Genomic DNA, 13,563 nt, shown 5'->3' on the forward strand with positions numbered 1-13,563 from the left:
TATCTATCTATCTATCTATCTATCTATCTATCTATCTATCCCTATAGAAATGACAGATATAACATAAGATGTAAATTACCTCTCATTTCATCCAGCAATATGACTAAGCGAGTTCTTGTGATTGGTAGCAGTCCCTGTGAAGAGAACCTGTGCTGGAGTCTTGCTCAGTCTCCCCATGTAAAACAGGTTCTCTTTGCTCCTGGAAGAGAAAGTACACCAGACAATGGAAAAGTATGTAAATCAGGTAGGAAAAAATTCTGATTTAGAAATATTATTACAAAGTCCTTGCTCAAATTATTTCTGCAATAATCTCTTTATTTTACCTAGCCTATGGTTATCAGACCCTAACTTTTAGTTCCCTTGATTTTGTTATTCTTCTGTCTTTCTTCTTATTTTCATTATGTTTTTGTTTTCCTTTATTTTAACTTTTTCTCCTGTCCTCCCCCTCTTCTCTCTCTCTCTCCCAGCATATCCTAATCTTTCCTCTCCTCCTTTACCTTCTCCCCTCTTCTCTACCCCACGTTCCCATCCTTTCCTCTCTTCCTCATTCCTCTCCTCCACTCTCTGTTGCATTTCTATTTCCATTTCAATTTTAATTTCTTCTGTATTTTCTCTATCTTTTATGTATACTTCCTGCTTTTCTTCACTTTATTTTCTTTGCCTTTTGTTTCCAGTATCCTACTTCATTTATTTTAGATTTTAAGATCTTCTGGGTCCTCTCCTCCCCCTGTGTCACTGTCTGTATCTGTCTGTCATTTGGAATTCCTATTTATTGTACAGCGCTGTGTAATATGTTGGCACTATATAAATACTGTTTAATATTATTAAAAATAATTTTGGCTTTGGTTACCATTTCTTCATCGCTTCTTTATTCTTCTTTTTTGTTCCCTTTACCGCTTGTTTTTGTTTCCATATTTCTTTTTATTCTCCCATTACCTTTCTGTCCCTTTTCTCTTTTCTCTTATCATACCACATTTAACAATTTTTTGGGCATGCCAGAATATGTGCTAACAATGCTGCTAAACTGAACATTTATTATAGTGATAGGAAATAATCATGAAATCATTACATGTTCATGCTAATTGTTCTGTTCCCTTACTATTAAGCGGTGTTGACCAGTAACCGAGCACTGTTGAAGCAGTTCTGCAAAGACCATAACATCAGCCTTGTAGTGATCAGTCCTATTCCTCTTCTCACTGCTGGTAAGATCTATGGTTCAGTATTTCCAAAATATGGTTTGAGATATATCCTTCATGATACTTATTATTTATGGTCAGCCTTACCATTTTTCCAAACATGTAACCATAATATGGTTCCTCAGCTGTTAAGAATGCTCAGCTTCCCCCAAATATCCTGCTTAAGCAGACAAAACATTGCTGTTACCAATACACAAGTTTTACCTTGTCTTAAAAATCAATATCTCATCTCACATCTTCATCTCTAACCATTCTGTCTGGAAAACAGTGACAGGCAACAAGTTACAAGAATGAGCAAAGGTGTCTCTGAAATTCTGGCTTCACTTTTCCTATACTGCACAATGGACAAGTGGCAACCCCCTTCCATTTCCATGTTGTTCCATTAAACCCCAGCCTGCAAATAAAAAGTTGTGTCTAAACTCGCATGAACAAAGAGGCAAAAGAAGGAAGGAATCCTTGCATGAAAAATCCAGAATAACATTTCCAACTTTTCCAGCTAAAATGCAGAGTGACAGTAATTAATACTATTTCAATTATTATTATTATTATTATTAATATTAATAATAATAATAGCAATAATAATAATAATAATAAACAGGATTTTTAGCCCTAACATAATATGCAGCGCTGTACGTTAAATAGTGGTTGCAAATTACAGATAGATACAGACAGTGACACACGAGGACGTGAGGACCCTGCCCCGAAGAGCTTGCAATCTAGGAGGTGGGGGAAGTATCACACATTACAAGGGATGAAACAGAGTTGTGAGCAATTTAGGAGAAAGGGCAAAGGTTGAAGACTTTTCTCTTGTTCCCTTACCTGAACAATCCCTGGGTAGCATTCTCATTTAAACTAATGTAATATTTGGATATATTATGTGTAAGATGACTTCTTTACATTCTTTGTTTCCATTCTGAAGGACTAGTCAATGATCTGTCAGTCTCTGGAGTGAAGTGTTTTGGTCCCACTGGAAAGGCAGCAATGCTACAGGCCAACAAGATTAACGCCAAGTGCTTTATGCACCAATATGGCATCCCAACCGCTAGATGGAAGTCTTTCACCAACCCTCATGAAGCTTGTCATTTTATCACCTAGTAAGTCTACCCAAAACTTCAACCCTAAAACTGCAAGCTACCGCCATCAGAACAGACCCTTAGCTTATTATATGCTCTGATATTATCTTGCCACCAACATCTAGTACTTCATTCCACCAATTCTGATCTATGGAATCCATGAAGCCACATAGGTTGTCTAACTTCTCTGGTTGCAATTTCCATACTCCATTTATAAGAATGAAAATCCTGCTTGTACTTTTATTTTCTTTACCTTATTACAAAAAAGGCCAGTAGTGTTTTTTTGTTGGACCATACATTTTCTTACTTCCTAAATATTATTACTATACATGAACAAATGGATAATTTTGCTTTGTTTTCATAATGAAGTGCAGATTTCCCAGCGCTAGTGGTGAAGACCTGCGTGTTCACATCAGGAGAACGATTGCACATCACGCAAGATAAAGACGAAGCATGTAGAGCTGTTCAGCATCTTACTAAAGTAAGCTTCATTTGTAACATTGGAAACTTTTATATTTTATTTGGGTCACATCACAAGGTTATTCTTTGCCAAAGTTGATGAAATGTTTAAAGCAGTTGGGCCAGCAAAGCAATAGCACCACCATTGTCATTTGTAAAGGTAAGCGCCACAGTGGGCCTCTATGCTGAGCCGTTCTGTCTGTTTTAACATAATGTTTGATAAAAGTGGACATCCAATTTAAAATATATCTACAGCTTGCATATTTGAAACACAGCAGGAAATGAAAAATATTGTGCCTGATTTATTAAAGCTCTACAAGGCTGGGGAGGATACACTTTCATCAGTGAAGCTGAGTAATGCAGCAAACCTGGAATGGATCTGGTCCAGGATTGAAAACATTTGCTAACAAACAGCAAATGACTTTTATGAAATCCATTCCAGATTTGCTGGATCACCAAGTTTCACTGATGAAAGTGAGAATGTGAGGGAAAGTTCAGTTGATGTTCAGTAGATGTTGCTGCTGGTGTCCCCATTGAAAGAAATCTCCTCTGTTGCTCTGTTGCCGTCAAAAAGTTAGATTTACAATATTTTATAAAGTGTGAACTTTAGGTTAAATCAGCTAAATTTACTCCAGGCACATTGAAGACCAAAAAAAGTACATAAACAAGTTCACCACCCTACAGTTCTTCTCTCTGCTGAGGTTCTGAATTCCTCCTATTGATTCAGACCTATAATTCTGCATTCTGCAAAGCTCATGCTCCCCGCTGATTGAAGAGTTCTTGCTATGTTTCAACAGTGTAGAGTTAGACTTCTGCAGAGAGACCACTGCTTTCATACAGGAAAAAAGTGGGAAGACCTGCTGAGCACCATCCACAGCTCTGTATTCTACCTTACAATAACGATGGCACTTCTACTTTTAGAGAACAGAATCTTTCAAATAAATGGGTTGCCAAATGCAGTGCATAGGTATGTTCATGCACAGCCAAGGTGAGCCTCTGAAGTAAGAATTTTGAAGTGTCTGATGTCCATTTCCTTTAGTACAACAATTTAGAGTTGTCACATTAGAAGACAGTTTTGGCTTTAAATATACTGTACTTTACGTGTCCCTACATTTTGTTAAGTTGGAAGGTTTTATGGATCTGTTGCAGCAAATCTTAAAGAAGCATATATAGCATCTTGCTTCTATCTGACCTTTTCCCCATGCTAATTAAAGATTTCATGAAATAATCTGATGGGATAACAGAGCAAAAGGGACAGCGTACATTCAGATCTATTTTTTTGTGCCATTAAATTTTTTTTATCTTCTCAGGATTGGACACCTGGAGAATCTACAGTGCAAATAATTGTAGAAGAGTTTTTACAAGGAGAAGAGTTCTACGTAGGTGTACAGATCACCTGTTCTACATACCCAAGGATACTATATTCTTTCATTATTGTGAGCTGATGAGACATTATATTTAAAAGCTTGTCCTCTCCATACCGCACAAGGGCCTCCTGCCGTTTAGAAGGCCATGATGCGTTATGATGAGTGCTAAGACCCCCTCATGTACATCTGGTCTTTGCTAATTTTTAGGTCAGGAAAACTGGGATACACTTCTGAAAATTCATTATTATATTTGCAGAGACGTGTTCAGAAGATTTTTGGTGACTTTTCTAACTTTGATAATAAAGCTAAATATTATTTATACATAATTTTATAGGAATTAGTTTTATTTTTTAATAGTAAGTCTGGCCTATGTTTTAAATTCTAATATTCTGGACACAATTATGGATTATGGATTTAGGATTATATCCTACTAATAAGGATATGCTGATGTTCCTATAGTGCCTTGGCATCACTGATGGAACCACACTCACTCCGATACCCCCTGTTCATATTAAAAAACCTGGAGATTTACAAAAAGTCCTGCCATTTGCATCTTTAGAAAATGCCTCGGTGAGTCTTAACAACAATTCCACTTCTCTGTCATAATAGTGTTCAAAAATAATAATTTATCTGAATGTGGGAGGAAACCCACGCAGACAAGGGTAGAACCCGCAAACTCCATGCAGATAGTGTCCTGGCCAAGATTCGAACCTGGGACCTAGCGCTGCAAATGACAGGTGATTAGTAAAAAATACTGAATGTGCTATTGGAAGTTGTATAGTGTATGTGTAGAGCTTTTCAAACGTAATAAGGAAGGAGAGATGGATTTAAGTTTACCAAACTATGGTGAGTCTTCTGCCTCTTCTTAACACCCACTGTACACCATTTCACCTTCATTCCAAAGCTGTATTTTTGTAATTATGTTTGAAGATAGTACAGGAACAAATTAATTACAATCTGTAAAGTGTGAGCTGTTTCATGTAACCCCACTGTTCTTGAAACTGGATTACAAATTCCATATGTAAAGTCCAGCCCTGGACAAACTTCTAAAGTTTTTGATGGACTTAGAAGTATACCCTTCTGTTTCTTTTTCCTGTGGTATATGACCCTAGTCCTACCACTTGAATGTGGCATAGTACTTTATCATTGGACTTTAGGCTCTTGGCTCACACTTTGCTCTACAATCCACAGAAGTTAAAGTGTGCACCAAGTTGACTATAAGCTTCTATGGGTTATTTGGCAATTCATAATTTATTTTTACCATGTCACTGAGTTCTTTTTAACTGTATTGTTATTATTCTAATTTCTTTCGATGCATGAGATGTCAGAAGACATGTATAAAAACATTCAACTCAATATTTTCAAGAAAGCAATCAATGGTTTGAGAGAAGAAGGATGGAATTATACAGGTGAGATCACATCTTCCTTCATTGTGAATAAGCTATGCATTGGTCTGAGGGATTTCAAGGGACTAATTTCCAACAAACACAGCAGTTGGAGCATTCTACCATACCATAGCATGGGCTTTAATATATTTCTGTAATAAGTATAGTAAAAGTTGGAACATTTGGGTACCATTAGGAAATAATGGCACCACATTGAACAAATAAGTCATTACATGCACATTCCTGCATCACATACATCTAAATAGGCACTTATAGATTGTCTTTGACATAAAGGATATATGGGTAATAATTATGTTTTTGCATACATTATGTAACCAGGTCTTTTTGGTGCCAAAATAATGGTGACTCCACATGGTCCAATGGTCCTTGGATTTAGATGTACCTTTCAGGAGCTGGATAGCCAGGTAATGTCTGTGAGTGTTCTGTGACACCCATGAAGACCTGTCATTTTAACTATAATTATTTATTTGCAGATAATCTTTACTTTGCTGACGTCTGATCTGTACAACGTGATACAGACAGCCATTGAGGGAAGACTTTCTTCTGATTTCTTTGTGTGGAGTCAGGGCACAAATCCGTCTTATCATTCTTTAAAGCAAAAAGATATACAGGGTAAGCAAGGAGCAAGTAAGTTAGTTTATAATAATATGTAGGCATTCTCTATAAAAGGTTATTTTCACCTGTACCCAATATTTTAGATGGATGCTTCTGGTCTAATTTATTTACTGTATTTGTCGGGTCCCTGGGGGGGTTACAGCAGCGATATTCCCTACTGAAATTCTTAGATGTGCTCTTCTGGAAGTTCAACATCAGCATTCTCTATAATGTATCATAAATATATTATCATGTTGAATCCAGCAGATGGAGCGATACCTTCTGATAATGGAAGGGTGGTAATTTCACCACCAGCACCTACCAAGGTTGATCTACCCTTTAAATATAACTAATATTTTAGTTTTGAATTGAGTAGCAAAGGTTAAATCTCTATCAGGCTTATGGCTGTGTTCCCAGTGGCTAAATTTTCTATTTCTTTCTGTCCTGGTGACCACCAGCAAGAAATGAAAAAGATATCCTTAATAGGGTACTACCCTCATACAGACCAGCTCCAATTTTATTGGCATAATGGCATCTCTTCGAACAACAATTTTGTTGCTGTCAGCAATGGACCCAGTCCTGTGGTACTGTCTCAGATCTGCTCGGGGTACTGCTTTCTGGTTCTCCAAATAAGGTTGATGTAATGCACATTTGAAAAAAAGTATTGTCTTCCATCCTGACCACATAACTACCCCCATAGCACCATGTACCCTCAGATATTGGACATTCTTGACCATTTAAATCCAATATGTCTGTTGCTTTTGCAGTCCAAAGAATACTGAATAAAGGCTTTTATCACAACAATGAGGAAAAAGCTTTACAACCCATATGATGGGTTCTAATGTGATAAAACATTTTTTTTTAAGTGAAATCAATTTGTAAAGCCAGACAATATGATCAAGAGGAGCTTCTTGTAAGAATGAAGTTGAGGATGGGTGAGCCCATTGATGAAGCAACTTTTTCCTCCTCCAAAGAAGCTAAAAGGTCCTTTAAGGCATCCTCAGGAGCAATCTACAACAAAGATAGTGGATCCTTTGATACAGTCCATCAGCTTACAGAAAGGTGTGTGTGTGTGTATATATATATATATATATATATATATATATATATATACTGTGTTTTATATTTTGGTTCAGTAACAAAATACAAAGATTTCAACGTAACAGGTGTTTCTGTTTCACACATCAGGTCTGATCTTCAGTTTCCAGATGAGACCCATGCAGCTGCTTCTTCTTCTCATACTGCAGAGAATGGATCTAAAGGTATCGTCTGTGTTCCTAAATTTAATATTTCCTATTGAATACAAATTTGTCCTATTCATATTCATCAGTGCCCCAGCAGACCTTTCAAAATTTCTGGAAAAAATAATCTAAAGAGCATGCAATTTGCAAACACAACATTTAGCTTTTGAAAAATCTTACTTAAAAATTATTGTATTTAATACATCAGGTATATAACCCATTTAAACATATAAATCAAAATCCAGTATACCTGATGCGTTCATGTTCAATCATTACCTGTTCTTTTCTTATTTTTATTTAATTTTTATATACAATCCACATTTTATATTTTAATAAATAAAAATGTATTGAAATAAAATAAAATCCAGCCTTATCTAATGTCTTGCTCAGGTAGGCAGGCAATTCTCCTCTATTAAAATTGCTTACAGCAAATTAGAAGCTGCAGCAAGTCAGATAGATCCTGCTTCATTTTTTGGCTAGACATCCAGCATCATATAGCCCTTTCCTTCCCAGTCTGACTGTCATTTAACCACCTCATTCATTAATTGTATTTTAGTTCTTTCAACCATGGATGATCAATATCACATCTGAGTGTTACCAATGCTTCCAGCTTTCAGGAAGCTATATACAAAACCATAGCCACCCCTCCCCCCAGACCCAATCTGTTTGCATTGCAGAGAGTGTCATACACATGGTGCAAATATAATAATATATACATTTTTAATGATATACACTCACTGGCCATTTTATTAGGTACACCTTGCTAGTACCAAATTGAACCACTATTTCACTTTAGAATTGTCATAATTCTTTGTGGCTTGAATTTAACAGAGCTGAAAACATTCTCCAGGTATTATAGTCCATATTGATGTAACATCACATAGTTGATGTAAATATAACAGCTGAACATCCATGATGCAAATCTCTTATTCCACTAATAGAGTTATGCTTTGTTCTGTTCTTCATTCCTACTCCTCAGTAATGATGAACATTCTTCAGACTTCCTGGAAGACAGTTTGCTCTTTCGAGGTGAACATAGCTCAGTATAAGGATCCAGTGTTCTTGTGCACTACCAACAGTATTGGGAACAAAATAAAGGTGAGCTATAAGACTGACAGGTATGAGCAGAGTCATGGATCTTAAAAACTAAGAAAGTCTGTGCAGCATTGCCTAAAAAATGACTCCAGGGTTTGCAAACTTATATCATTAGAATTTATTAGTTAAAATTATAATTCACTAATAGAGAAATATGAATGTGTGCTTTAGATGCAGAGGTGCTTTGCAAGGCATATTATCGGGGTGGCATGGTGGCTCAGTGGTTAGCACTCTTGCCTTTGCAGTCATGGGTCCCAGGTTTGAATTTTGGCCAGAGTTTGCAGGTTCTCCCCGTGTTTGCTTGGGGTTTCTCCAAGTACTCCGGTTTCCTCCCACATTCCAAAAACATGCAGTTAGCTTAAATGGCTTCCCCCCAAATTGACCTTAGACTGTAATAATGACATTTGACTATGGTAGGGACATTAGGTTGTGAGCCTCTTTAAGGGACAGCTAGTGACATGAATATGGACTATTGTACAGCGCTGTGTAATATGTCAGTGCTATAAAAATACTGTGTAATAATAATCAAACAAGGAAAAGATAGTTTGCACCCCCTGTAGCACACACAATTTAAGGCAATCCATAGGAACATCCCCTGTAGTATATAGTAATTATAGATATTGCAGCTGCATCCCCATGCTAATTGTTGCTGATGTTTCCAGGTAGCCCAGGCATGTTCTTTGCACAAGTTGGCTGCCCAGAACTTGGTGATGGTGTGTATAAATGACCTCTTATCCCAAGGAGCACAGACTCTCTTTTTCATGCCATATTTTGCTTGTGGAAAGCTACACTCAGAGGTGGCTGAAGATGTATTGGAAGGATTAGCAGAAGCATGCAAAACAACTGGGAGCTCTTTGTTAGGTAAAAAAAAAATTAAATCTTAAATTGGTCATCTGAGCAGAGTCACAATAATAAATTTGGATGATTGTCTTAATTTCAGAAAGAGCGATAGTATCGCAGTCAATGATCCATCATGATGGGTGCTACAGCCTATCTGGATGTGCGGTGGGTGTGGTGGAGAGGGAGCACCAACTACCCCGGCCAGAGCAAATGAGAGAAGGAGACATGGTGATTGGAGTCCGCTCAACGGGTCTATACTGTACCAACCTGGACCTTCTCAGGAAGATACTGGACAAGCACTCCTTGCAATACAAATCCACTGTGCCAATGAGCAATGGAACTACTACTTGGGGTACTTAACTTGAGTAGTTTTGTTTAAAGAACTCAACTAAGCACTATGGAATATACTTAAAAAATATGACTCCAGGAATGTTCATGTGTACCAGTCTTGACACCCATTAAAAAAAAAAACTATGACAAGCATATGTAAATGTTTGGTTTCAAAAGATTACCTGTTAGATCTGCTGTTCTGGTAAATCTATCATTGCTGAACCTGGCTTACAATGCTAGTTGAGCAATGATATAGAGGTGTGCTCCAACTGGAGTTCTACCTTAAACAAGGACAATACGTTGATACATAATGCTGTATGTTTTAGGTTGTATAACTATATCAGAGTAATCCCCTCTCCTGCAAAAATGGCAAATGACTGGAAATTCAAAATTCTGGAAATTCTGGAGCTGTTCCTAGAAGAAGAGGTAAAGGGAAATTGTCAAAAAAAGGTTTGTCTGTTCCCGGGATAATTGTCTTAAAGAAAAATTCCATCCTAGTTCCTGTTGTGTCTTCAAATTTTCAGTAAATTTTCCCCTGTACAGAAGCTCAGAAAATACCAGGAAGTATAGGAAAATCTCAACAGTAACAAAACATCCTTTCAGATGTTTTAACTATTTTTTACAATATCCAAGACAAAAATGGTTTAGTTTGGGATTGGGCATAAAACCCGCCTACAAGTAAAATACCACTTTTTATTAGGAATGGAAGGTTAAAGTTAGCTCATAGTTTAATGGATTATAATTATTTTTAGCAACATACTGGTGAGTTGTACTATATTGCATTTCTTTTTATAGGTGAAATAGTGATGAGCTCCTCATCAATGTATAGACCATCCCTACTCGAAGCTCTTCGTTCTGGCCACATCAAAGCCTGCATTCCACTCACTGAAGGAGGGCTAGTAGGAAGCATACTTCCATACCTACCAAGATGTATAGGGACTGTTATAGGTAAGCTGTCTCTATGTGATTAATTGTAAAAACTGAGCCCCACATGTGCAAGTCCAGAAACTCTGCTACCTGCAGCTCCTTCCATCTGGTGCCTAGTTAATAAATAGATCTGAGTTGTCTATTTACTCTCCATATTGGAGGGTGTAACAAAAATATCTGTACAGGTTGTCCCCGGGCTACATATGAGATAGGATTGTAGGTCTGTTCTTAAGTTGAATTTGTATGTATGTCGGAACAGGTACAATATTTTTAAAAATGCAGTTAGGACAGATGTTTGTCTCAACATATTATAAGGCAGTGCGGTATCAGTTACTGTAGAGAATTCTCACTGTGAGCTTATCACAATCAAACCAAAAAAAAAACTTTTTAGAGCATAAACTTTCATTTACTTCTAGAGCAAGCTGTGCTTTGATATGCAAAAAGAAACAACTGCAGAGTTTGTCTTGGTCAATAAAGAGTTACAGGAGTTTGCAGAAGAGTTACTAGATGTTGTAGAATAGCTCAGTCTCAACTGTGTTTAGCAAAAGATTTCTTCTGCAAGTCATGCAAACCATCCCTCTCCAAGCCTCCGTCCTGCGACAAAGGAGCAGGGAAGCACCGTTCGTATCTAGGAGTCATTCGAATGGCTGATGTCCTTAACCCGGGAACTACCTGTACCTGAATTTGCAGCAGCTATGGTGGCACACCATACTCAGCACAGTGATTTTATCAATGGTTTCCTTAAAAGATATGTCTCCTCCACCTCTTGTAAACTAAGTTTTGGCCAGGGTCCTTTACTCCTGTGTCATTGTTTGTATCAGTCTGTCATTTGCAATCCATATTTATTGCACATTGCTGAGTAATATGTTGGTGCTTTATAAATAGTGTTTAATATTATTAAAAATAATTTATCAGGTGAGACTGTCTTGGGGTTTTATAGATGGATTAGGGCAAAATGGGGGTCTATGCAAGGTATTAGTTTTGCCCTTTTCCCCTATCCTTCCATTGACATGGGTGAAGGGAAAGCCAGCCTATGTGTATTGCCACTTCTTGTATGGCCATGTTGGTAACCAGCTTCCTATAATACATTATTTCTTGGCCAAGTTTTCTCTCCTAAATTTATTGTAGGAGAATGAAGGTTGCAGTTGGGCCATTTGGATGTCCTCCGGGCCCTGGGTTACAATGCGGATGTTCTGACTTCCACCATGTGGGTGGGTTAATTATTCACCATCTATCAAAATGTGAAATATCAGTTTTAGGGTGAACTACTAATCACATTCATTACTATTTCAGATGCTCTGTGTTGGAAGATCCCCCCCCTGTATTCCTGGTTGTACAAGGAGGGAGGTTTGTCAGAACAGGAACTGGTGCACAATTTTGGCTGTGGATTAGGAGCTGTGATCATTGTACAGAGGAGTGTGGCCCAGCAAGTTCTAGCGAATATCCAGCAGGAAGAAGCAGCATGGTTGGTGGGAGGTCTAATCCCATATAACCCAGGTAATGCCAGTCCAAACAATTCTGATATTGCTGAAAGAAAAAGTGCTCCTGAATAAATAGATATCAATGCAATGACCATGGTGGACACTGGGACTTGTTTGTAATCAATAGTAAATAGTGGTGAATACAGAAACAGGTGAATACAGATACAGAATACAGTGGTGAATTTATGAATATTCCAACCCCCTTAACCCCTTTGCATTTTGAGAACACAAACATTATGCATACGGTATTGTATTGCAGTCACTTTTATTATAAATAGCACCCTGATGAACTAAAGCAATACATCTGCATTACATTACTTCACAATTCACAGTGATGTATTGCTATGTGCTCATAAAAAAGAGCCTGGTGCAGTTTTGTGTGAGCTGGGGTGTGTTGGCAGCCCATCAGATATGAATGGGCTGCCTAAAGGTTTGTTCACACACAATATAACACACCTATGTATTAATGCACAGGAGAGGTTTTGCAATTTTTTTTTCTTCCACATTGGAAAGATTTCAACCTTTTCTTCTCCTGGTGATGTTTTCTAAGTGATAGAAGGTAAGAGAAAGTCTCCAAGACCAATACAGGCCGCCTACTCTCAAAAATATTTTTCTTGCTATTGCATTCCTGAGATTTTATTTACTGCATGTAACAGTAGAGCAATGGCTTCTCATTATAACAAAGCATGCTTCAGTACTGAATGTGTAAATCTGTACCTACAGTTTTTTGTAATAGAAAACACATGCAGTTTCCGGTGATGGGGTGGCAACAATTCTGCACTGCACCTACATCCAGAGTATAGTTGTCACTCATGTAGTATGTGCCTGCTTGCAGTACAGTTGGCAGAGAAGACACCGTGTGGGTGTGTGGCTATTATTGTTTGATTTATAGGCCTGTAGTTTTTGCAAAGGACATTAGTTGTACAGAAAATTATTCCAAGGGGACACAAATAGTAACAACCTGGCAGAGGTTCAAAAAAAATTCTTTACCATGTCCAAGGATATAAAAAAAGTTTGATTTTGATAAATTTTTAACCTGGTTTTCCAAATACTACTTTTTACTGTGATCATAATGAAAATCCTTCTTTAAATCCCAACATTTGTGAATTCTAAAATGGTAACAATTCATTCTGTTTTATTTTTAAGATTTCCCACAAATCCAGGTCACTCATCTTTTAGAAGCTTTGAAAGTTAACACATCGCAGCTACTGAGAACGGTCATTGTGAAGAAAACACCTGCTAAGATCTCAAAGGCGGCTGTATTAATATCAGGAACAGGTAATGGTAGTCCCTGAGTTACATACGAGATAGAGGCTTGTAGGTTTGTTCTTAAGTTGAATTTGTATGTAAGTCGGAACAGGTACATTATTTTAACCACCTGAGCGTTACACTGAGGTCTGGATTTCTGTACCAAAAGCGTTACAGGTTTTAATGAATTTTTTTTTTTAAATTGTAGACCTGTAACTTACAGAAATATCTCCGAACAGGGTTCTAGTAGATATCATGAATATAAAAAATGTTTGAAACACACAATCATGTAAAAAAAAATACTTT

General features: G+C 37.3%; 2 protein-coding genes and 1 long non-coding RNA gene across 3 annotated transcripts in view; all 3 read left to right on the forward strand.

The window, feature by feature from the left end:
- The first annotated feature begins 99 nt into the window (after nucleotides 1-99).
- LOC140336500 (trifunctional purine biosynthetic protein adenosine-3-like) lies at nucleotides 100-4,293 on the forward strand. The gene is made up of 5 exons (XM_072419688.1): nucleotides 100-244; nucleotides 1,107-1,202; nucleotides 2,116-2,290; nucleotides 2,639-2,750; nucleotides 4,039-4,293. The coding sequence occupies exons 1-5, from the start codon at nucleotides 100-102 to the stop codon at nucleotides 4,171-4,173; spliced, it is 663 nt and encodes a 220-aa protein (XP_072275789.1). The 3' UTR covers nucleotides 4,174-4,293.
- A 5,126-nt stretch (nucleotides 4,294-9,419) lies between these two features.
- Nucleotides 9,420-12,006, forward strand: LOC140322880 (uncharacterized). The gene is made up of 3 exons (XR_011919263.1): nucleotides 9,420-9,623; nucleotides 10,397-10,549; nucleotides 11,822-12,006. It is a non-coding gene; the product is annotated as an uncharacterized lncRNA (long non-coding RNA).
- Nucleotides 12,007-12,420: 414 nt separating this feature from the next.
- The window catches only part of LOC140336568 (trifunctional purine biosynthetic protein adenosine-3-like), a 7,137-nt gene continuing 5,994 nt past the window's right edge, over nucleotides 12,421-13,563 (forward strand). The window contains exons 1-2 of the mRNA XM_072419812.1: nucleotides 12,421-12,439; nucleotides 13,156-13,287. Of these exons, the coding sequence (XP_072275913.1) occupies nucleotides 12,421-12,439; nucleotides 13,156-13,287 (151 nt within the window). The remainder of the gene's footprint in view (nucleotides 12,440-13,155; nucleotides 13,288-13,563) is intronic.

Source organism: Pyxicephalus adspersus, chromosome 1, assembly GCF_032062135.1.
Source record: "Pyxicephalus adspersus chromosome 1, UCB_Pads_2.0, whole genome shotgun sequence".
In the NCBI taxonomy this organism is placed as follows: domain Eukaryota; kingdom Metazoa; phylum Chordata; class Amphibia; order Anura; family Pyxicephalidae; genus Pyxicephalus; species Pyxicephalus adspersus.